We start from the raw sequence: 25,773 nt of genomic DNA, 5'->3' as shown, positions 1-25,773 counted from the left end.
TGACATTTTTGCATTACAGAAAATAAAGAACTTTATCACAATATTCTAATTTTCTGAGACAGTCCTGTAAAATAAAAGAATAGTTCTTGACCTTGCATTTAAATGACATTGCTGAAAATCTGTACAGCTTCACAGACAAACGGCCAGTACTTTACTGATGGAAGCGTAGGGGCCGTGCTAGGTGGAAATGTAAACACCAACTTCCTGTGACCTTCCTTACGTACACAAGAAGCTGCATTCGCTGAACGTTATGGTTCTCATTCATCCTGGCTGGCCGGGACTCATCAGCTCACACACCTGGGACTATTCACAGTACTCCAGTTGTAAAACAAAATCAGGGGGGATGGTGGATTTTATCATATGGGGACAGATCATTTGTGCCGATTACAAATAATATAATATATTACAAATAATAGTTTCAAGTAGATTTTCACTTAAAACTAGTAGAAAAATCTGCCAGTGGAACAAGATTTTTTTGCTTGTAATGAGAAGATAAATCTTGTTCCACTGGCAGATTTTTTATTTCAAGTGAAAATTTACTTAAAACAGGTGAAAATTGTCAAGTAAGTTATTTTTCTGGTGTTATTTTTCTGGTGATGACTCTAAATGTTGAAATAGCAGTAAAACCACATTCATTGATGAAATGACATAAGGGATGGAAAGGAGGGATGGCAGTTTTACAGGGGGGATGATTTGGACTGTTTTTATTTCAGGGGGGGATGATTTGGACCGTTTTTATTTCTGGGGGGGATGCCATCCCCCCTTCATCCCCCCTCAACTCCAGTACTGACTATTCGGCTGTATGTCTTGTGTGAGAAAGTAAGCATCCTTGAAAACATAAAAAATACAAATTTCATGGTAATTCATATGTATTTTTTTTTATTACACAAAGAAAATTCCTATCACAAAGTTATCACTTAACATTTATCAATAAATATGAAGTTTGCACACAACAATAAGTGGAAACTATGTTGGTTACTATAAAAAGAAAACATTTGACAATGAAACTGAACAAGATGATCACAAACTCACACGGAGACAAGGAAAAAGACAAATGGCTGCTGTGATTTGCTGTGATATTCCCTCCATGACACAGATCCACACTAGGCTGGAGCAAAACTTCAACTGTTGCTCTGATTTCATTCCATAAAGTCCATCTCCCCGGACGTCACTCAAACGTTTTTGTGCTTTCTTGTCTCTTCATGTGTATAAATGGCAAAAACCGTATAAAGCAAAAAGAGCATCCTCTCACTTGTCAGTTTTACTCCGTTCTGTTTCCTCTTGGTGCAATCTGATCCAATAAATAGGCGGCATTTGGAGCGACCGACGCTCCAAACAGGCTGGCAGTGAATGAAAGTGTTCACTTGTCCAGAGAGGACAACAACCTTGCTTCCATTCTTACTTTTTCCTGCTTTCTCTTTACATTTCTCTGCTCCCCTTTGGTCTCCGGCTGATCTTAGGACGCCCCCCCCCCCTCCCTGGGGGTCCTGGCCAGGGGAACCCTCTGCCCCGGGAGCTGGGGAGGGACCCGGCTCTCCTCCTGCACAAAAACATGGGAAAAAAACAACTATTATGTTTGGTTTAGTTTATTTATTTAGCAATATAAGACAAATTGAACAATAAATGTAAAAACATTGAAATAACATGCAAGGAAAAGAAGAAGCCTGGTGGCTTATATACAATCCTTTCCATATATGAATAAAAAACTAAACAAAAGCTACACAAGGGGGAGTAAAGAAACTAAACACACAAAAGAAAATATAACTTAGATTAAATAATAAACACTACAAAGATGAAACAATAAGAAAGTTATTTAAATGTTTTTTGAATATTGGCAAGGATGGTGATGATTTAAGAGATTTATTGAGTGAATTCCACAAGTGATGAAAGATTGATGTTTACATCTTCTACACAACGGTAAATTGTAAGTGCAGCGATATGAGCTTGTAGATCTGCTATTCTTTAACACCTACTTTAAATATTGTAAAGTAGCTGTTGAAAAATAGCAAATCTACAAGCTCATATTGCTGCACTCAGGGCAACGCGCTATAAGTTTGTAGATCTGCTATTTTTCAGCTGGTGGTGCGTGTAAATGGCAGCAGATTACGTGCAGAGTGAATTAAGCACTTCTGTCATTTTACCTTTTATTTTTATGCTTTTATTTTGAAGAGCACCGTTCTTCCTCTGTTACTTCCGTTATTGACGAAGCTTAACTTCCTGTTTCCGTCCGAGCATTAACGCTGCTCCAGAGTTGGTAAAATATGCATGCCATTGATTAACTTGTCATATTTTGTGTTGAAACTTATGAAAAGTTATTTTATTGTGGTTCGCCCCGTGTTTTTGTTGTTTACATGTCTCAAATCTTTGCTTCTGTGAGGGTCTCTGGAAAAAAAATTGAGATTAAGGGTGATGGCCAAATGCAGATAATACTGGGGTCCTGGACATGCCAGTTTGAGATCTAAATATGTTGTTATATCGTTATTGAATGCACTGTATTTTTTATTTGTTGCATTGATTGACTGAATGTGCCTATATTTTCAACACTGTGCCTAGTTTTATGTTTTACACTATGCAATACGTTTTGCACTGTACAATATGTTTTTATACAGAACTTTGTATTTTTTTATTTATCCTTTTGAAGAAAAAAAAAGTATTTGACAGATCACCTGTTTTGGTGTATTTGTTACAAGGTGGTGGTGGTGTGTGAGGGGGTGTGTGTGAGGGGGTGTGTGTGAGGGGGTGTATGTGAGGGGGTATATGTGAGGGGGTGTGTGTGAGGAGGGATATGTTAGGGGGTGTGTGTGAGGAGGTATATGTGAGGGGGTGTGTGTGAGGGGGTGTGTGTGAGGGTGTGTGTGTGAGGGGGTGTATGTGAGGGGGTGTGTGTGAGGGGGTGTGTGTGAGGGGGTGTGTGTGAGGGGGTGTGTGCGAGGGGGTGTATGTGAGGGGGTGTGTGTGAGGGGGTGTGTGTGAGGGGGTATATGTGAGGGGGTGTGTGTGAGGGGGTATATGTGAGGGTGTGTGTGAGGGGGTATATGTGAGGGGGTGTGTGTGAGGGGGTGTGTGTGAGGGGGTGTGTGTGAGGGGGTATATGTGAGGGGGTGTGTGAGGAGGTATATGTGAGGGTGTGTGTGAGGGGGTATATGTGAGGGGGTATATGTGAGGGGGTATATGTGAGGGGGTGTGTGTGAGGAGGTGTGTGTGAGGGGGTGTGTGTGAGGGGGTGTGTGTGAGGGGGTGTGTGTGAGGGGGTGTGTGTGAGGGGGTATATGTGAGGGGGTATATGTGAGGGGGTGTGTGTGAGGGGGTATATGTGAGGGGGTGTCTGTGAGGGGGTGTGTGTGAGGGGGTGTGTGTGAGGGGGTGTGTGTGAGGAGGTATATGTGAGGGTGTGTGTGAGGGGGTATATGTGAGGGGGTATATGTGAGGGGGTGTGTGTGAGGGGGTGTGTGTGAGGGGGTGTGTGTGAGGAGGGATATGTGAGGGGGTATATGTGAGGGGGTGTGTGTGAGGGGGTATATGTGAGGGGGTGTGTGTGAGGAGGTGTGTGTGAGGGGGTGTGTGTGAGGGGGTGTGTGTGAGGAGGTGTGTGTGAGGAGGTGTGTGTGAGGGGGTGTGTGTGAGGGGGTGTGTGTGAGGAGGGATTTGTGAGGGGGTGTATGTGAGGGGGTATATGTGAGGGGGTGTGTGTGAGGAGGTGTGTGTGAGGGGGTGTGTGTGAGGGGGTGTGTGTGAGGAGGGATATGTGAGGGTGTGTGTGTGAGGGGGTGTGTGTGAGGGGGTATATGTGAGGGGGTATATGTGAGGGGGTGTGTGTGAGGGGGTATATGTGAGGGGGTATATGTGAGGGGGTGTGTGTGAGGGGGTATATGTGAGGGTGTGTGTGAGGAGGTGTGTGTGAGGGGGTGTGTGAGGGGGTATATGTGAGGGGGTATATGTGAGGGGGTATATGTGAGGGGGTGTGTGTGAGGGGGTGTGTGTGAGGGGGTGTGTGTGAGGAGGTGTGTGTGAGGAGGTATATGTGAGGGGGTGTGTGTGAGGAGGTATATGTGAGGGGGTGTGTGTGAGGGGGTATATGTGAGGGGGTATATGTGAGGGGGTGTGTGTGAGGGGGTGTGTGTGAGGAGGTATATGTGAGGGTGTGTGTGTGAGGGGGTATATGTGAGGGGGTATATGTGAGGGGGTGTGTGTGAGGGGGTGTGTGAGGGGGTATATGTGAGGGGGTATATGTGAGGGGGTGTGTGTGAGGGGGTGTGTGTGAGGAGGGATATGTGAGGGTGTGTGTGTGAGGGGGTATATGTGAGGGGGTGTGTGTGAGGGGGTGTGTGTGAGGAGGTATATGTGAGGGGGTGTGGTCCAACTTTGTAATTGCGGGGTAAAGGGGAGGTAATTATCAGACGTTTTGCCAATTGTTCAAATCTTTATAATTATAATCTACAATTACCAGGTAATATTATGGAAACAACACACGCTTTCTTTTACAGTCCAGTTTAACTTTAATTACTGAGTAAAAGCCAGGTAAACATTTCTGTACTTATTGGGTAAATACTTAGGAAATAGAATTACTGGGCAAGTAACTACAAGGTAAGTACCTGCCAATTACCAGGTAAAACATGGTAACTATCAGGTTAATTAAAAGGTCAATAGAGTCATTTACACCCTCGGGGGTACATGCACCAATCCATTGATAATACATAAATCAATAATGAATGGGTAAATACCTGTTAGTTATCCATGAAATGTATAGTAAATACAAGGTAACTACATGGTCATTGAAGTGTAATTAGCTGGTAACTACCTCAAATATAGGTTATAATTTCCTGGTAGTTTGCAGAAAAATACTTAGTAATTACCTGGTACTTACTTAGAAATAATTCATGTAATTTCAGAGTAATTACATGGTAAATTGACTGGTAGTTACCAATATTAACCTAGTAAATACCTGTAATTTCCCTCATAGTTCCCATCTAATGTCTTTGTAATTACCTAGTAATGTTTAGTTTAAACAACCAGGTATTTACCATGTTATTACATGGTAAATACACATAATTACATGTTACAAGAAAATACGTAATAATTACCTAGTACTTACTGGGTAAACTACCCGGTAGTTACCATGTAATTACCTTGTAAATACAAGGTACTGCTAGGTAATTACAGTGTAATTACCTGGTTATTACTGTACTGTAAAAGAAAGGGTTACCGATTAAGCTATAATAGAGAGTTAAATGAGAGGAAGGAAGAACAAAAGGACAAACTTTTCTCAAAATACCAAGCATCTTCATAGATTTCATGCATACAGTATCAATATGTTGTTTCCAATTTAAATGATCATCGATAATGACACCCAATAATTTAGTATGAGTAACCTGGCAAATTTCAGAGCCATTGTACAGATGTTCCTTTCTGAAATCCATTCTGATTATCTGAATTTTGGGTTTCAGCAGATTCAAACTGTTGATCCAATACCAGTGTTATTTTACTTTTTATCTAATATTACTGTAAGTACTAACCTTGCATGTTTATTATTATTGCCATGGTTCCTCCCCTTTGACAAAATTAATTCCTTGCACTTTTCCACATGATGATTACTTTAAAGCTTAATCAGGTCGCTCAAGTTTATATTTAGCAACATTGAATGGTGCATATGTGCAAATACAGGTATGAAGGTCAGAAAAGTACGGAAGAGTATTAGGTCCAGGCAGGAAAAAATAAAAAATAATATTTTATTAGGTGACTATGTCTCTCGGCTGGCCTGGGAACGCCTCGGACTCCCCCCGGAAGAGCTGGAGGAAGTGTCTGGGGTGAGGGAAGTCTGGGCATCCCTGCTGAGGCTGCTGCCCCCGCGACCCGGTAACGGATAAAGCGGGAGAAGATGAGTGAGTGAGTATTTTATTAGGGCCAGGCAGGAGAAAAAGAAAAATAATATTTTACAGGAGAAAGATTTTTTTTTCATTATGCACTTCGAGAAAAAAGACGAAATGTTGAGAAAAAAGTAGAAATTTCGAGTTTATTCACGAAATTTCGACTTTTTTCTCTGAATTGTATTTCAACATTAATCTCGACATTTCAACTTTTTTCTCGACATTTCGTCTTTTTTCTCGAAGTGCACAATAAAAAAAAATCTTCCACTCTCAAAGTTTTTTTCTCTTGCCCGGCCATAATACTCTTCCGTAGAAAAGGGCCGGCATCCCAAACAGCAACAATTCTGCTTTCAGAAACAGTAACGTTTCCGAAGATGGAATAACTTCCTGAAGCAACCAAGAAGTTTGTCAGTGTGCCATGAGATTTCAGTTTGACACTTAAAAAGAGAAAAGAAGACAAAAAAAAAGAAGTAGTCAGCAAAAACAAAAATGAAGCACATAACAGAGTGGAGGAGGTTTGTGATATTTAAAGACCTGTTCCTCTGAGCAACCGGACACTGCTTAGTGAAGAGGAATCAACGACTGTGTCACTGTCTGCCATTACAACTCATTTAAAGCAGCACAATGTAACTTTCAGCTTTTGTTGAGTTTGGCGGCTCCTTTGGACAAAAGCGGTAGTGCTTTACCAGAAAGAACTACATTTCCCATGAGCACCAGCGTGTACTGCCGGAAAACTCCTGTCCCCGTCGCTGCATTTGTTTTGATTCAAAACTACTTTTCTGTTTTCAGCGGTCGTTTGCAGGATGGATAGAGAAGAGGTAATGTATCTATTTTTGGCTAAACAACATAATATGACGAAGTTGAAATTCTCTAAGTTCAACTTGGTTTTATTAATTCAATTCAATTCAATTCAATTTTATTTATATAGCGTCTAATACAACAGAGTTGTCTCTAGACGCTTTACAGAGACCCATACCCAGAACATGACCCCCGAGCAGTTATTACATAAACAATGGCAGGTAAAAACTCCCCTAGTGGGAGAAAAACCTTAAGCCAAACAGTGGCAAGGAAAAACTCCCCTTTAGGAGGGAAGAAACCTTGAGCAGGACCAGGCTCATCAGGGGGGACCCTCCTGCCGAGGGCCAGACTGGTGGGTCAGGGACGGCAACAGCACAGCAGGCAGGTGGAAGCAGCAACGGGATGACCGGGGGTGGGGACCGCAGGCCAGCACACAGCTCCCGAAGCTCCGGCCCAATCAGCAAGTCCCAGGTTGGGGTGCAGGGTCAGGAAAAGACTTGTGCTCCGTAATGCAAGCTACAAGCCACCCATGGCCACCTGCAGGACAAAAGAGAGAAAAGGGAGGAGAAGGGGGGGGCAGCAACGGGATGACCAGGGGTGGGGACCGCAGGCCAGCACGCAGCTCCCGAAGCTCCGGCCCAATCAGCAAGTCCCAGGTTGGGTTGCAGGGTCGGGGAAAGACTTGTGCTCCGTAATGCAAGCTACAAGCCACCCACGACCACCTGCAGGTTCCGGTGTCCGGCAAAGGATACTGCAACATGGACAAAAGAGAGAAAAGGGAGGAGAAGGGGGGGGCCAGCACAAGAAACCACAGGAGCGACTCTGACACACTAAAGTTTACACTACCTAGAGATTTACCAACACCAGCTAGAGGTTTACTAAACACTAACTATAGGCTTTACTAAACAGAAATGTTTTAAGTTTAGTTTTAAAGGTGGAGGTGGTGTCAGCCCCCTTAACCCAGATTGGAAGTTGGTTCCATAGTAGTGGCGCCTGATAGCAGAACGCCCGCCCTCCAAATCTACATTTAGATACTCTAGGAACTACAAGTAAACCTGCACTCTGAGAACGGAGAGCTCTGACAGGAACATAAGGCACTATCAGGTCTTGCAAATAATGCGGAGCTAAGCCGTTTTGGGCTTTATACGCAAGTAATACAATTTTAAATTGGATTCTGAATTTTACGGGTAACCAATGGAGCGACGCTAACACTGGAGAGACGTGGTCTCTCCTGCTAATTCCTGTCAGTACTCGTGCTGCTGCATTTTGGATCAGCTGGAGCCTATTCAGCAAATTACTTGGACATCCTGCTAACAACACATTACAGTAATCCAGTCTAGAAGATACAAACGCATGAACTAGTTTTTCTGCATCACTCTGCGAGAGGATTTTCCTAATCTTTGCAATATTACGGAGATGGAAAAAGGCTATTTTACAAACCTGATTGACATATGGTTTAAACGACAAATCCTGATCGAAAATAACACCAAGATTTCTCACAGTTGCACTGGAAGCCATCGCAACACCATCTAATCCCTTCCTAAGATGCTCTGGACCAAGAATGATAACCTCTGTTTTATCTGAATTTAGAAGCAGGAAATTTCTGGACATCCAGTCCTTGATGTCCCTAAGACATGCCTGAAGTTTAACTAACGGTTCTGTTTCATCCGGCTTCATAGACAAATAGAGCTGCGTATCATCAGCATAACAATGAAAGTGTATGCCGTGATTCTGGATTATACTTCCCAACGGCTGCATGTATAAACTGAACAAGATTGGCCCTAGCACTGAACCCTGCGGAACACCATAACAGACCCTTGACTGTTCTGAAGAAACCTCATGTACATGAACAAACTGGAACCTGTCAGATAGGTATGATTTAAACCAACATAGAGCTGTCCCTTTAATCCCAACAACATGCTCTAACCTGTGCAGTAAAATGCCATGATCTATAGTGTCAAAAGCAGCACTGAGGTCCAGTAGAACCAGTATGGACACTAATCCCTTATCTGAGGCCATAAGGAGGTCATTCGTGACTCGAACCAGTGCTGTCTCTGTGCTATGATGCACGTGTGCATGTGCTATATAGTGAAGTCTCCCCCGCCCCCCGTCCTGTTTCAGCCAGATTATGTGCCCCAAATTACAAACTCATACGCTAGTCCAACATACTTACTGACAAAATAAAAAAAATACTTTATAACCTGTGAATAACTGAATGTTTTGCAGATCAGCCCTGCACAATTTTACAGTTTTCAGGAAAAATACTAGAAATGTTCTATACATTTTCTTTGCATTGCATTCTTTCCTCTAGTGCTGTAATTCTATTCAATTGTATTATTATTTTATAAAGCTTCCTCATTGCCAATTACACAATTTTATGATCACTATTATTATTCTATGTGTCTGTTGTTGATATTGTCAGTAATTTTAGAATTACCAAAACCCAAGATCCGGGTTCTTGTCCGGGCATTTAGCTTGTTACTCTACCGCTTTCTTTTTTTCGCCTCCTCCGATAAAACTTTTATTTTCTTGGGTTTTTCCGCTGCTTGGGCCATGATACCAGCTTCTGCTGAGCTCTGCGCTCCACGCCCCGCCCAGCTTTGGTCTCCACTACGAATGGGGAAGGAGGGGGAAGTGACGTATGCCGTAAAGCAGTCAAAGCTGTAAAAATGTGTAGTTTAGTGTGGCAGGGTTCCTACCATGCTCCTCAAAGTTACATAGTGCCAGTGAAGGAGATACAGACCCCTCAGACCATGACAGAGGTTCATTAAACCTGTTGGAAGTTGATGTTCCATCACAATGATGATGATGAAATATTAGATTAAGGTGGAAAAGTTACATTGTGCTGCTTTAAAAAGAGAAAAGAAGAAAAAAAAAAGAAGTAGTCAGCGAAAACAACAATGAAGCACATAACAGACTGGAGGAGGTTTGTGATATTTAAAGACCTGTTCCTCTGAGCAACCGGACACTGCTTAGTGAAGAGGAAGCGACGACTGTGTTACTGTCTGCCATTACAACTCATTTAATACTACAGGGGGAGGAAATCATACTGAGACCACAAGGTAAAGGGGGGAAAAAGTCTGCTTGTCTGCGTTATTGATATTTTTCTGCAAGCAGGTCCAGGACAGGTTGTTAATTCTCCTTTACCAACCTGCAGCTTTCAGATCCATCTCTGCCATGTCTTTGGAGAGTTCACTGGTGCTGGCCGCGGCCTTCCCCTGCCCTGCGATGTCGGGGACAGCGTTTCTGCGGCCTGTGCGATCACAGTTGATGAAGTCTGAGTACGACGTCTCCACGTCCATCATCTATCCATGACCAGCGCTCTCATTACACCTGAACAGAGAGGAGGGGACGTCAACACAATACTGGACCCGCCAATACTTTACCCTCCTGGCCTCTTTTAAAGGTTGAGGGAGAACATTTCACCTCCACATGTGTATTTCTACTTTTTAAAAAACATTTTTAAATACCTGCATGAGACAATGCTAAATTCTTCAAGAGGTAACTAAGAGTTGGTAAAGAACGAAGAATAAAGGCATTTCCTGCCCTCCCTTTTTTGTAGAGGGATCAATGGCACTGCTAACGTCTGTGCTAATTGGTTGTAACATCAACAAAAATGATTGTTACATTTTTTTTAGATTTATTTTATTTGTCCCGTAGGGAGATTTGTCTTCACTTGCAGTACATTTCATCAACACCAACAATAAATACATGACATACATAACAACAAAGAGGACTGCAGCGGGGCTGCTGTTCAGGGACCAGGCGTTTCCCCAGCCGAGCCTCCGGAACTTTACAGTTCTGAACCTGCACCCTGAGGGCAGTGGGGGGATATGTTGGCTCAGTGGTTGACTATGTCTTGTACAATGATGTTGGCTCGAGTTCTGTGAGGTTGGGGGAGGTGGGGAATCCGAGGATTTTAGCAGCTGTGTTTGTGATGCGCGAGTTCGGCCCCTCCTCCCCCTCTCGTCAGCGCTCCGTCCAAAGCCACGACCCCACAAACTTTGGGGAACGCCCATTTGCAGGAGTCCAGTTTTCCAGGACATTTTGGACAGCACATTTTCAACAAAACTACCCCATGTCTCATTCACCTGTAAGCGAGGCCGGTTTTAGGGGGGGGGAGGGGGGGGCTGTGCCCACCCAAACGTGCGTCCTGCCCACCCAATCAAAGTTATGGGGATCCTTTATTTTTTTATAATTTAATTTTTTTATAAATATAAAAAAATATCACAGAATATCTGTACCGTTTCTGATTGGGTCGGCACTGCGCATCATTCTTAGACACAACAATGAACGCATACCGCAAAAGTTGTGTCTCGGCGGAGGGACCGACGTCCCAGCAAAATGAGAACAACAGAGAAGAGTTCAGAACAGCACACAGAGCACACACTGAAGGCTGATTTATGGTTCCACGTTACACCAACGCAGAATGGTGCGCGTCGCCGCGTACCCTACGCCGTACCCTGCGGCGTAGCTGTGGCAACAGAGCCTGCAGGGCACCGCAGCACTGCAGCCACCCGCACCGGCGCACCGGCGCTCTGCTACTGGGGGTCTGCCACGGACCCCCAGAAAACTCACCTGACCCCCAGTAGCGGACAACCTGCGCCGCAAAATCGCACTTTGGCTTTCATTTTTTAGCCTTTTTAGCAGGGCGAGCCGTTACATTCGACGTGACCGCCAGACCAGGTTACACTGGGACACTCTGAGCCGAGGACGACCCGTGGGAAGTGGACACGGGGGCTGGAGGCAGCTGGAAGCAGAGAGATGAGACGAGAGCGCACATGGGACGGGGGGGGGCGTGGGCGGGACTTAAAATGAAGGCATCTGATTGGTTCTTTCCCCCCTGCCAATCCTCTGGTCCTTTGACCAATCCGTGCCATTCCGAGCGCAAATAACAGATTGGTCAGAGTTTTTACAGGATTAAAGCTGTCAGAGAGGTCGGATTTTTTTCTTTTCCTTTTTCTGAACACATTATTCACTGGCTACTCTCAGGATGGAAGGACCATTTCACCCAGTATAACAATACATGTTTTTGAATACGATTACAGACTATACCTTTAACATCTTGACATCTTTTGTTTTACAAGTTTTCAGTATTATACAAAAATGTTTTTTTTAATGGTCACGCCACATGATATTTCATAAAATTCTGGAACGTGCCGTCGCCACTCAGCTCAACACCCACCTCACCTCCAATGATCTGTTTGAAACATTTCAATCTGGTTTCCCCTCACGTCACAGCACAGAAACAGCCCTCATCAAAGTCACCAATGACCTCCTTCTCTCCTCCGACTCCGGCAACCTCAGCATTCTCCTTCTCCTGGACCTCACAGCAGCCTTCGACACCATCAGCCACACCATCCTCCTTTCCCGCCTGGAATCATCTCTCAACACAACCCAGTCTCACACAAAAACGTACCCTGCCTACGTTGGTCCAAAGTGCAAAAACGTAGAGGGGCTACAATATTAGCCCTTGAAATGTATAACTGTTACGTTTTTTTAGCCCTTAAAACGTATAACTGTTACATTTTTCTGCCGATTCGTTTTGCGCCCAAGTCACGTGACTTTTAAGATTCTGGCCGTGATACCAACAAATACGGTGGACATTTTTCCATTTTTGAGTGAAGAAAATCAATATTTTGAGTTAGTTTCTGCATAGAAATGCGTTTTGATTACATTTCTAGCAATACATATTTCACTTTCATAATATTCACTCAGTAAATGTATATAATCTCTTGCTTGCTCGTGGTTGCAAGGTTTTTTCAGATCTCGTCAGAATAATGTAAATCTGGAACGTTTTAAAAACGTGAAATGGTTACATTTTTGGTTGCTGTACACGCTGTGAAGAAAATCAATATTTTGAGTTAGTTTCTGCATAGAAATGCGTTTTGATTACATTTCTAGCAATACATATTTCACTTTCATAATATTCACTCAGTAAATGTATATAATCTCTTGCTTGCTCGTGGTTGCAAGGTTTTTTCAGATCTCGTCAGAATAATGTAAAACTGGAACGTTTTAAAAACGTGAAATGGTTACATTTTTGGTTGCTGTACACGCTGTGAAGAAAATCAATATTTTGAGTTAGTTTCTGCATAGAAATGCGTTTTGATTACATTTCTAGCAATACATATTTCACTTTCATAATATTCACTCAGTAAATGTATATAATCTCTTGCTTGCTCGTGGTTGCAAGGTTTTTTCAGATCTCGTCAGAATAATGTAAATCTGGAACGTTTTAAAAACGTGAAATGGTTACATTTTTGGTTGCTGTACACGCTGTGAAGAAAATCAATATTTTGAGTTAGTTTCTGCATAGAAATGCGTTTTGATTACATTTCTAGCAATACATATTTCACTTTCATAATATTCACTCAGTAAATGTATATAATCTCTTGCTTGCTCGTGGTTGCAAGGTTTTTTCAGATCTCGTCAGAATAATGTAAATCTGGAACGTTTTAAAAACGTGAAATGGTTACATTTTTGGTTGCTGTACACGCTGTGAAGAAAATCAATATTTTGAGTTAGTTTCTGCATAGAAATGCATTTTGATTACATTTCTAGCAATACATATTTCACTTTCATAATATTCACTCAGTAAATGTATATAATCTCTTGCTTGCTCGTGGTTGCAAGGTTTTTTCAGATCTCGTCAGAATAATGTAAATCTGGAACGTTTTAAAAACGTGAAATGGTTACATTTTTGGTTGCTGTACACGCTGTGAAGAAAATCAATATTTTGAGTTAGTTTCTGCATAGAAATGCGTTTTGATTACATTTCTAGCAATACATATTTCACTTTCATAATATTCACTCAGTAAATGTATATAATCTCTTTCTTGCTTGTGGTTGCAAGGTTTTTTCAGATCTCGTCAGAATAATGTAAAACTGGAACGTTTTAATAACGTGAAATGGTTACATTTTTGGTTGCTGGACACGCTGTGGAAAAAATCAATATTTTGAGTTAGTTTCTGCATAGAAATGCGTTTTGATTACATTTCTAGCAATACATATTTCACTTTCATAATATTCACTCAATAAATGTACATAATCTCTTGCTTGCTCTGGTTGCAAGGTTTTTCAGATCTCGTCAGAATACCCTGGCTACGTTGGTCCAAATGCAAAAACGTAGAGGGGTTACAATATTAGCCCTTGAAATGTATAACTGTTACATTTTTCTAGCCCTTGAAATGTATAACTGTTACATTTTTCTGCCTATTCGTTTTGCGTCCAAGTCACGTGACTTTTAAGATTCTGGCCGTGATACCAACAAACATGGTGGACATTTTTCATTTTTGAGTGAAAAAAATCTATATTTTGAGTTAACAAACACGGTGGACATTTTTCAGTTTTGAGTGAAAAAAATCTATATTTTGAGTTAGTTTCTGCATAGAAATGCGATTTGATTACATTTATAGCAATATATAAATGTAGATAATCTCTTGCTTGCTCTGGTTGCAAGGTTTTTTCAGATCTCGTCAGAATAATGTAAAACTGGAACTTTTTAATAACGTGAAATCGTTACGTTTTTGGTTGCTGGACAGTGCTGTGAAAAAAAATCAATATCTTGAGTTAGTTTCTGCATAGAAATGCGTTTTGATTACATTTCTAGCAATACATTTTTCAATTTCATAATATTCACTCAATAAATGTACATAATCTCTTGCTTGCTCTGGTTGCAAGGTTTTTTCAGATTTCGTCAGAATACCCTGGCTACGGTGGTCCAAAGTGCAAAAACGTAGAGGGGTTACAATATTCAACACAGTCTCACAGGAAAACGTGGTACAGGCTACGTTGGTCCACATTGCAAAACGTGGCCAGTGTTACGATTTGCCCTCCTAAAACGTGAGATGTGAAACCGTTCCGTGGCTCATTCATTTTAATAGGTTTCGTTAGGTTTCGTTTCTGTCACGTGACTTTCAAGTTTTCGGCTGTGGAGGAAAAATAAAATTGCTGCCATTTCTTTGATTCTCGGTCTAAATTGCAATATTTTAAGATAGTTTCGCCATGAAAAGCAGATTTTATCATATTCATAGCAAGAAATATATTTTGGTTATTTTACCCTCATTTAATGGATCTTATTGACGGAAATGTATGAACCATGTGCTTGTTTTACTTCCTTTGAGTAATAAAACCACCAATTCTCTTGCATGGCCCCGTTATTAAAATATATGCCAGGCCCAGTGCTTAATTTCTAAAGTGGGAGGTCCCGGAGCGCAGACGATGAGTGGCTCCGGTGCGAGAGAAAAAACACACACACACACACACACACACACACTGTTGAACTGTCCGTTTTGACGTTAACGGCGATTTTCACAATGATATCTGCAACATTTCTTAAGGCAGAAACACCACTGTATCATTGTTAATTACACAACATTAGTGGGTTAATTTCCTGCACACCAATTTTCATGTTTTTCCCTTCGATTGTGAGAAAAAAAAGAGTTGTTTCACGCTGAGAGCATCATGCCAGCCAATCAGAATCCTGGAAAAAACATCAACAAATGACACGTGTAACTTCCAGGCTGATTTATGGTTCCGCGTTACACCAACGCAGAGCCTACGGCGAAAGTGATACTAGTAGCTGATTGGCCGATATGTGATCATCATCATCATCATCATCATCATCATCATCATCATCATCACCATCATCACCACCATCATCCTCATCATCATCACCATCATCATCATCATCGCTACCACCATCATCATCATCATCACCATCACCATCATCATCATCATCATCATCAGTCAAGTCAAATTGCACGTGCGAGGTCCCGTTCATCGCTGCTTGCAGCTTTAATTTATATATAACTATTTTAACATTTCTAAACACAAAAACACGAAAGTGTCCTTGATAATTCAATAATACAATAGGTTCATGTTAAGGACATCCGTTTTAATTAGTTCTCCTTCGATTATGAGATGTTATTAATGCTCAGTAGACACAGGAGGTTTGTTATGTATTGTTATGAGGCCTATTTCGTGTCTATTTTTGAACAGTTCACTAATGCTTTGAGCTAGGAAGCTGAAATTCTAGACTCTGTATCAAGAGGTGACTTTCATCCACTGTGCGGATTTTCAGATCTGTGTGACCTTCGGAAGTGTCAAAGGTCACCCCGTCTGTTGCTTTTCGGCCTGCTAAGACTATTTCGTGTCTTTTTTTGCATAGTTCACTAACACTTTGAGCTAGGAAGCTGAAATTCTAGACTCTGTATCAGGAGGTGACTTTCATCCACTGTGTGGATTTTCAGATCTCTGTGACCTTCGGAAGTGTCAAAGGTCACCGCGTCTGTTGCTTTTCGGCCTGCTAAGACTATTTTGTGTCTTTTTTTGCATAGTTCACTAACGCTTTGAGCTAGGAAGCTGAAATTCTAGACTCTGTATCAGGAGGTGACTCTCATCCACTGTGCCGAGGTCCAGACCCGTGCGACCTTCGGAAGTGCCAAAGGTCACCGTGTGTGGTGCCTTTTTCGTGCCTTTTTTGTGTGTTTTTTTAATAATTCACTAACGCTTTGAGCTGGGAGGCTGATTTTTGACTATGTTGCAATGCAGAAGGCCCTTTGCTAGGATCTTTTGGTCTTGTGGCTGTACGACTTCCACAAAGCTAGTTGGCATTGCAGAGGGTTTACAGAGTTGAGACTTGGTAAGCCCAATTTAAGCCCCATATGGAGGCCACAGGTCAAGTTTTACTTGGTTTGGTCAAATATTGTGGCAACGGTGTCCGTTCGAATGTTGGAAAAGGTGACGTTTCAAAGCCCCGCCCATCGAAAAGTACAGGTCTGATCTGCACCAAACTAACGTCTGTCTGATCAGGGGATGCCCCCGAACAACATATAAAAAATTCAGACTCCTAGCTAAAGGCGTTAGTGAACTATGCAAAAAAAGACACAAAATAGGCCCTGATCCATTAGTCAGGAGGCTCTCAGAGCTAGAGGTTTCTACACCCTCCTAACCAGCCAGAACGTTTTAGAGGAAACACTGTTGCAGAAGTCATAGAAATCTGAATTTTTTATATGTTGTTCGGGGGCATCCCCTGATCAGACAGACGTTAGTTTGGTGCAGATCAGACCTGTACTTTTCGATGGGCGGGGCTTTGAAACGTCACCTTTTCCAACATTCGAACGGACACCGTTGCCACAATATTTGACCAAACCAAGTAAAACTTGACCTGTGGCCTCCATATGGGGCTTAAATTGGGCTTACCAAGTCTCAACTCTGTAAACCCTCTGCAATGCCAACTAGCTTTGTGGAAGTCGTACAGCCACAAGACCAAAAGATCCTAGCAAAGGGCCTTCTGCATTGCAACATAGTCAAAAATCAGCCTCCCAGCTCAAAGCGTTAGTGAATTATTAAAAAAACACACAAAAAAGGCACGAAAAAGGCACCACACACGGTGACCTTTGGCACTTCCGAAGGTCGCACGGGTCTGGACCTCGGCACAGTGGATGAGAGTCACCTCCTGATACAGAGTCTAGAATTTCAGCTTCCTAGCTCAAAGCGTTAGTGAACTATGCAAAAAAAGACACAAAATAGTCTTAGCAGGCCGAAAAGCAACAGATGCGGTGACCTTTGACACTTCCGAAGGTCACAGAGATCTGAAAATCCACACAGTGGATGAAAGTCACCTCCTGATATAGAGTCTAGAATTTCAGCTTCCTAGCTCAAAGTGTTAGTGAACTATGCAAAAAAAGACACGAAATAGTCTTAGCAGGCCGAAAAGCAACAGACGGGGTGACCTTTGACACTTCCGAAGGTCACACAGATCTGAAAATCCGCACAGTGGACGAAAGTCACCTCTTGATACAGAGTCTAGAATTTCAGCTTCCTAGCTCAAAGCATTAGTGAACTGTTCAAAAATAGACACGAAATAGGCCTCATAACAATACATAACAAACCTCCTGTGTCTACTGAGCATTAATAACATCTCATAATCGAAGGAGAACTAATTAAAACGGATGTCCTTAACATGAACCTATTGTATTATTGAATTATCAAGGACACTTTCGTGTTTTTGTGTTTAGAAATGTTAAAATAGTTATATATAAATTAAAGCTGCAAGCAGCGATGAACGGGACCTCGCACGTGCAATTTGACTTGACTGATGATGATGATGATGATGATGGTGATGGTGATGATGATGATGGTGGTAGCGATGATGATGATGATGGTGATGATGATGAGGATGATGGTGGTGATGATGGTGATGATGATGATGATGATGATGATGATCACATATCGGCCAATCAGCTACTAGTATCACTTTCGCCGTAGGCTCTGCGTTGGTGTAACGCGGAACCATAAATCAGCCTGGAAGTTACACGTGTCATTTGTTGATGTTTTTTCCAGGATTCTGATTGGCTGGCATGATGCTCTCAGCGTGAAACAACTCTTTTTTTTCTCACAATCGAAGGGAAAAACATGAAAATTGGTGTGCAGGAAATTAACCCACTAATGTTGTGTAATTAACAATGATACAGTGGTGTTTCTGCCTTAAGAAATGTTGCAGATATCATTGTGAAAATCGCCGTTAACGTCAAAACGGACAGTTCAACAGTGTGTGTGTGTGTGTGTGTGTGTGTGTGTGTGTTTTTTCTCTCGCACCGGAGCCACTCATCGTCTGCGCTCCGGGACCTCCCACTTTAGAAATTAAGCACTGGGCCTGGCATATATTTTAATAACGGGGCCATGCAAGAGAATTGGTGGTTTTATTACTCAAAGGAAGTAAAACAAGCACATGGTTCATACATTTCCGTCAATAAGATCCATTAAATGAGGGTAAAATAACCAAAATATATTTCTTGCTATGAATATGATAAAATCTGCTTTTCATGGCGAAACTATCTTAAAATATTGCAATTTAGACCGAGAATCAAAGAAATGGCAGCAATTTTATTTTTCCTCCACAGCCGAAAACTTGAAAGTCACGTGACAGAAACGAAACCTAACGAAACCTATTAAAATGAATGAGCCACGGAACGGTTTCACATCTCACGTTTTAGGAGGGCAAATCGTAACACTGGCCACGTTTTGCAATGTGGACCAACGTAGCCTGTACCACGTTTTCCTGTGAGACTGGGTTGAATATTGTAACCCCTCTACGTTTTTGCACTTTGGACCACCGTAGCCAGGGTATTCTGACGAAATCTGAAAAAACCTTGCAACCAGAGCAAGCAAGAGATTATGTACATTTATTGAGTGAATATTATGAAATTGAAAAATGTATTGCTAGAAATGTAATCAAAACGCATTTCTATGCAGAAACTAACTCAAAATATAGATTTTTTTCACTCAAAAATGAAAAAATGTCCACCGTGTTTGTTGGTATCACAGCCAGAATCTTAAAAGTCACATGACTTGGACGCAAAACGAATAGACAGAAAAATGTAACAGTTATACATTTCAAGCGCTAGAAAAATGTAACAGTTATACATTTCAAGGGCTAATATTGTAACCCCTCTACGTTTTTGCACTTTAGACCAACGTAGCCAGGGTACGTTTTTATATGAGACGGAAAACCAATAGGCAGAAAAATGTAACAGTTATACATTTCAAGGGCTAGAAAAATGTAACAGTTATACATTTCAAGGGCTAATATTGTAACCCCTCTACGTTTTTGCACTTTAGACCAACGTAGCCAGGGTATTCTGACGAGATCTGAAAAAACCTTGCAACCAGAGCAAGCAAGAGATTATGTACATTTATTGAGTGAATATTATAAAATTGAAATATGTATTGCTAGAAATGTAATCAAAACGCATTTCTATACAGAAACTAACTCAAAATATAGATTTTTTTCACTCAAAAATGAAAAATGTCCACCGTGTTTGTTAACTCAAAATATAGATTTTTTTCACTCAAAAATGAAAAATGTCCACCATGTTTGTTGGTATCACGGCCAGAATCTTAAAAGTCACGTGACTTGGACGCAAAACGAATAGGCAGAAAAATGTAACAGTTATACATTTCAAGCACTAGAAAAATGTAACAGTTATACATTTCAAGGGCTAATATTGTAACCCCTGTACGTTTTTGCACTTTAGACCAACGTAGCCAGGGTACGTTTTTATATGAGACGGAAAACCAATAGGCAGAAAAATGTAACAGTTATACATTTCAAGCGCTAGAAAAATGTAACAGTTATACATTTCAAGGGCTAATATTGTAACCCCTCTACGTTTTTGCACTTTGGACCAACGTAGCCAGGGTACGTTTTTATATGAGACGGAAAACCAATAGGCAGAAAAATGTAACAGTTATACATTTCAAGGGCTAGAAAAATGTAACAGTTATACATTTCAAGGGCTAATATTGTAACCCCTCTACGTTTTTGCACTTTGGACCAACGTAGCCAGGGTATTCTGACGAGATCTGAAAAAACCTTGCAACCAGAGCAAGCAAGAGATTATGTACATTTATTGAGTGAATATTATGAAATTGAAATATGTATTGCTAGAAATGTAATCAAAACGCATTTCTATGCAGAAACTAACTCAAAATATTGATTTTTTTTCACAGCACTGTCCAGCAACCAAAAATGTAACCATTTCACGTTATTAAAACGTTCCAGTTTTCCATTATTCTGACGAGATCTAAAAAAACCTTGCAACAACGAGCAAGCAAGAGATTATATACATTTACTGAGTGAATATTATGAAAGTGAAATATGTATTGCTATAAATGTAATCAAAACGCATTTCTATGCAGAAACTAACTCAAAATATTGATTTTCTTCACAGCTGTCCAGCAACCAAAAATGTAACCATTTCACGTTATTAAAACGTTCCAGTTTTACATTATTCTGACGAGATCTGAAAAAACCTTGCAACCACGAGCAAGCAAGAGATTATATACATTTACTGGGTGAATATTATGAAAGTGAAATATGTATTGCTAGAAATGTAATCAAAACGCATTTCTATGCAGAAACTAACTCAAAATATTGATTTTCTTCACAGCGTGTCCAGCAACCAAAAATGTAACCATTTCACGTTATTAAAACGTTCCAGCTTTACATTATTCTGACGAGATCTGAAAAAACCTTGCAACCACGAGCAAGCAAGATATTATATACATTTACTGAGTGAATATTGTGAAAGTGAAATATGTATTGCTAGAAATGTAATCAAAACGCATTTACATGCAGAAACTAACTCAAAATATTGATTTTCTTCACAGCGTGTCCAGCAACAAAGAATGTAACCATTTCACGTTATTAAAACGTTCCAGCTTTACATTATTCTGACGAGATCTGTAAAAACCTTGCAACCACGAGCAAGCAAGAGATTATATACATTTACTGAGTGAATATTGTGAAAATGAAATATGTATTGCTAGAAATGTAATCAAAACGCATTTCCATGCAGAAACTAACTCAAAATATTGATTTTCTTCACAGCTGTCCAGCAACCAAAAATGTAACCATTTCACGTTATTAAAACGTTCCAGCTTTACATTATTCTGACGAGATCTGTAAAAACCTTGCAACCACGAGCAAGCAAGAGATTATATAAATTTACTGAGTGAATATTATGAAAGTGAAATATGTATTGCTAGAAATGTAATCAAAACGCATTTCTATGCAGAAACTAACTCAAAATATTGATTTTCTTCACAGCGTGTCCAGCAACCAGAAATGTAACCATTTCACGTTATTAAAACGTTCCAGCTTTACATTATTCTGACGAGATCTGAAAAAACCTTGCAACCACGAGCAAGCAAGAGATTATATACATTTACTGAGTGAATATTGTGAAAATGAAATATGTATTGCTAGAAATGTAATCAAAACGCATTTCCATGCAGAAACTAACTCAAAATATTGATTTTCTTCACAGCGTGTCCAGCAACCAAAAATGTAACCATTTCACGTTATTAAAACGTTCCAGCTTTACATTATTCTGACGAGATCTGAAAAAACCTTGCAACCACGAGCAAGCAAAGGATTATATACATTTACTGAGTGAATATTATGAAAGTGAAATATGTATTGCTAGAAATGTAATCAAAACGCATTTCTATGCAGACACTAACTCAAAATATAGATTTTTTTCACTCAAAAATGAAAAATGTCCACCGTGTTTGTTGGTATCACGGCCAGAATCTTAAAAGTCACGTGACTTGGGCGCAAAACGAATAGGCAGAAAAATGTAACAGTTATACATTTCGAGGGCTAAAAAAACGTAACAGTTATACATTTCAAGGGCTAATATTGTAACCCCTCTACGTTTTTGCACTGTGGACCAACGTAGCCAGGGTACGTTTTTGTGTGAGACTGGGTTGCTCAACATCACCGGCTCCGCCCTCTCCTGGTTAAAATCATATCTCACTAACAGACATCAATTAATCAGCATCAACAACTGCTCCTCCTCCACTGCCCCTCTGTCACAAGGCGTCCCCCAGGGTTCGGTGCTTGGTCCTCTACTCTTCATCCTCTACTTGCTCCCCCTTGGCAACATCATCCGCCGCCACCGACTCCACTTCCACTGCTACGCTGATGACGTTCAACTGTACATTTCCACCAAATCCCTCATCTCTGCAACCCACTCTACCCTGACCAACTGCCTCACCGAAATCAAATCATGGATGCACTCGAACTTCCTCCAACTCAACTACAGCAAATCGGACATGCTCATCATCGGCCCCAAATCCCTCACCAAAACCGCTCACAACTTCACCCTCACCATGGACAACTCCATTCTGTCTCCCTCCACTCACATCCGCAACCTCGGAGTTATCCTGGACAACAACCTCTCCTTCCAACACCATGTCAACCACATCACAAGGACTGCCTTCTTCCACCTCAAAAACATTGCCCGTCTCCGTCCATCACTCTCCTTCTCTACCGCTGAAACCTTGATCCACGCCTTCATCACCTCAAGACTCGACTACTGCAATAGCATCCTCTACGGTTCAACTTCCAAGGTCCTCAATAAACTCCAATATATTCAAAACTCTGCCGCCCGCCTGCTCACCCACACCCGCTCCAGAGACCACATCACCCCAGTCCTCCAGAAGCTCCACTGGCTCCCCATCCCTCAACGGATCCACTTCAAAATCCTTCTCCTCACCCACAAAGCTCTCCACAATCAGGCCCCCTGCTACCTCACCGACCTGCTCCACCGCTACACTCCCTCCCGCGGCCTCCGCTCCTCTGACGCCAACCTCCTGTCCCTTCCAGTCAGAACCAAGCACCGGACCTGGGCGACAGGGCCTTCTCCATCGCTGCTCCCACCCTCTGGAACTCCCTCCCCAAACACATCCGTGACTGTACAGACCTCCCAGCATTCAAATCCCATCTCAAAACTCACCTTTACAGAGCAGCTTTTAATGTGTGATTCATGTCCTGTGTCATGTTGTGTCCTCATGTACTGTCCTGTGTATTGTAATTGTACTATGTGTTTTGTTATTAATGTAAAGCGTCTTTGAGTGCCCTGAAAAGCGCTATATAAATAAAATGTATTATTATTATTATTATTATTATTATTATTAAAATGGATGTCATCAGTCAAACTTTGTTTGTATATTACGATGGAAATATAAATACAAATGTGTTGCAATCTTACACACTACAAGACAGTTCAGAAATCATGCCAGATAGAAGAAGATTGATTTAAATACATTTAGAGTGATTTCAAAAAGCTTTCAAAACCAGAGTCCTGGTGGGACGGTCGCACCGCATGACATTTTGACGCTTAAAACAACAAAATCCCAAATAACTAGTATATTTTGTAAAATTCAAGTGAGTCCATATGTGGGACAGGTAGTTCATATATATGGTATTTATTTATCCATTTAAACCTTTTTTGAATTGAAAAAAAATCTGTTTTTCAGAAAATATAGGCGTCACGTCATTGACCCATAGTCCTTTAAGTTTGCGGATGGCTGACAGTCTTTGGCTTCTTCTCAGGATGTCTGTGACGAGCCACAGCGTCCTCTGTGCCCGTCTTTGCCTGGTAAGCAAATGGGAGGGGATCCAGGTGTGGGGTGGAAGGATGACGCTCAGCAGCAGTTTCTCCAGGCATTTCATTATTGTTTTGCAGACATATAACATTTGGACTTTAAAAACCAGAGAACACAGAGTACTGTCAGTGCTGTCCCAGCTGAGCACGCACCATTTTGTCCGGAGCAGTTACCTCAATAGCCATATTTTTCTAAACGTATTTCTCCAGCAGTTGAAAAGAGGAAGGCCAAACGGAGCACCAGCCACAGCAAAAAGAAGTTCCTTTAGCTATTCATTCCTCTTCTGCTTCCTGTTCTCAGCCCATATTTAACTTGGTCATGTATCCTGCCAAGCACTAAAAAGGCTTGCCAATTCCTCAGGGAGAGAAAGAAGAAAAACAGTGCTGTCCTAGAAAAGAAAAGAAAGGGGATAGGAAAGATAAAGTAATAACAGATAGCATCTGTTTTTCTGATGAAAAGAAACCCACAAACTCCTCTCCTACGAGACGTCTTTGCCACTTTGCACAGACACCTTAGTAGCGAGTATGAAAACTGACAACTTTACAGCTATGCATTTCCTCTCCGTTACAGCCCCTTTATTAGCTCACACACATGAGAGAGTTGGAGTTGTGAAGGAACGGGATGGGAATTGAAAGGAGCTGGCAGCTACAGCGACATGCTGACCCGGGGTCCGTCTGCTCCCAAAGGCTTTCCTCACTTTGTTTCACTCAATAGGCTCCCATTATTGTTTGGTTTTGCGTCTGTATAGTGTGTGCGTTCCAAAAAGGAAAAACCCACAGCGACTCCCAGAGAAGTTAACAGCTGGGAAGGGTCTGTAAGCAGTATTGGAGTTGAGGGGGGATGAGGGGGGATGAGGGGGATGGCATCCCCCCTTAAATAAAAACGGTCCAAATCATCCCCCCTGTAAAACTGCCATCCCTCCTTTCCATCCCTTATGTCATTTCATCAATGAATGTGGTTTTACTGCTATTTCAACATTTAGAGTCATCACCAGAAAAATAACACCAGAAAAATAACTTATTTGACAATTTTCACCTGTTTCAAGTAAATTTTCACTTGAAATAAGTAGAAAAATCTGCCAGTGGGACCAGATTTATCTTCTTATTACAAGCAAAACAACCTTGTTCCACTGGCAGATTTTTCTACTTATTTTAAGTGAAAATAATTGAAACAGGTGAAAATTGTTGTTTTTTCCAGTGATGAGTCTTGTTTTAAGTGTAATGAGATTTCTTTACTAAAATGAGACATTTTAACTAGAAATAAGACAAATATTCTTGTTAAGATTGTAAGTTTTTGCAGTGCTCCATGTTACTTATCCTGTGAAGGACAGAGTCATATTGATAAGTTCAGAAAAGTGTTTTTTATTGTTGTGTTTTGATGTATTTGATGTAAGCCCAGTGGATATTTAAAGCTTACAGAAGGCTGCATTTAACTGCTGCTATGTCATTCCTGCAGTATTTCTGCAGCTGTTTTGGTCAGTGCTATTATTTGTAATATATTATATTATTTGTAATCAGCACAAATTATCTGTCCCCGTATGATAAAATCCACCATCCCCCCTGATTTTTTTTTTACAACTCCAGTACTGTCTGTAAGCCCCTGTAGGTTCTGAAATGGAAATGTCAAGAGTTCTGGACGGCTGGCATTTCCTCGAGTGCTTCCACTTTGGCTCTAAAAGAGACATTTTTTGTATGAACCAAGTGCAGGTGGTGGTGAAACCATAAACACTTCAGCACATCGATGACAAGCTTAATGTTATACAGCCAATCACGTCAAACTACTCAACAGAGTATTGACTTCATCAAGAGATGAAACAATTATGAACTCAATGATGGAAATATAAATCTTTTTTTTTCTTTTTGTGAGAAAAAAAAAATTCTCAAATCAGGTTCACAATTAAACTTTAATTTGTAGTGGTTTATTTTGGATAAGATAAAGGACTAGGTAGCATCATGAGTCCGATCCAACACCAACTCTCAGACAGCTGCATCTTAAAATGTACTTATTTGCTTCCTTGCCAAGACAGCGGCTTTGTATGGCCAGCCCTTTTCCCTCAGGGTTCTTGTTTCTGCACCAGATTTAATGATTTTTCATTGCAAGAACTCCCGGCATATCGACAATCTGCCAACATAAATATTTTGAGGGGGAC

The 25,773-nt window shown here is 41.2% G+C and overlaps 1 protein-coding gene across 2 annotated transcripts in view; it reads right to left on the bottom strand.

The window, feature by feature from the left end:
• Nucleotides 1-862: 862 nt before the first annotated feature.
• Nucleotides 863-25,773, bottom strand: part of pkig (protein kinase (cAMP-dependent, catalytic) inhibitor gamma) — a 54,881-nt gene continuing 29,970 nt past the window's right edge. For both annotated transcript variants that reach the window (XM_061734678.1, XM_061734679.1), the window contains exons 2-3: nt 9,814-9,995; nt 863-1,540 (exon numbers count right to left, since the gene is read on the bottom strand). In XM_061734678.1, coding sequence (XP_061590662.1) covers nt 1,173-1,540; nt 9,814-9,967 — 522 coding nt within the window. In that variant the 5' untranslated portion in view covers nt 9,968-9,995 and the 3' untranslated portion in view covers nt 863-1,172. The remainder of the gene's footprint in view (nt 1,541-9,813; nt 9,996-25,773) is intronic.

The sequence above is a fragment of the Cololabis saira genome, chromosome 12 (assembly GCF_033807715.1).
Source record: "Cololabis saira isolate AMF1-May2022 chromosome 12, fColSai1.1, whole genome shotgun sequence".
NCBI classification, from domain to species: Eukaryota; Metazoa; Chordata; class Actinopteri; order Beloniformes; family Belonidae; genus Cololabis; species Cololabis saira.
This window is presented reverse-complemented; position numbering and strand designations above follow the sequence as displayed.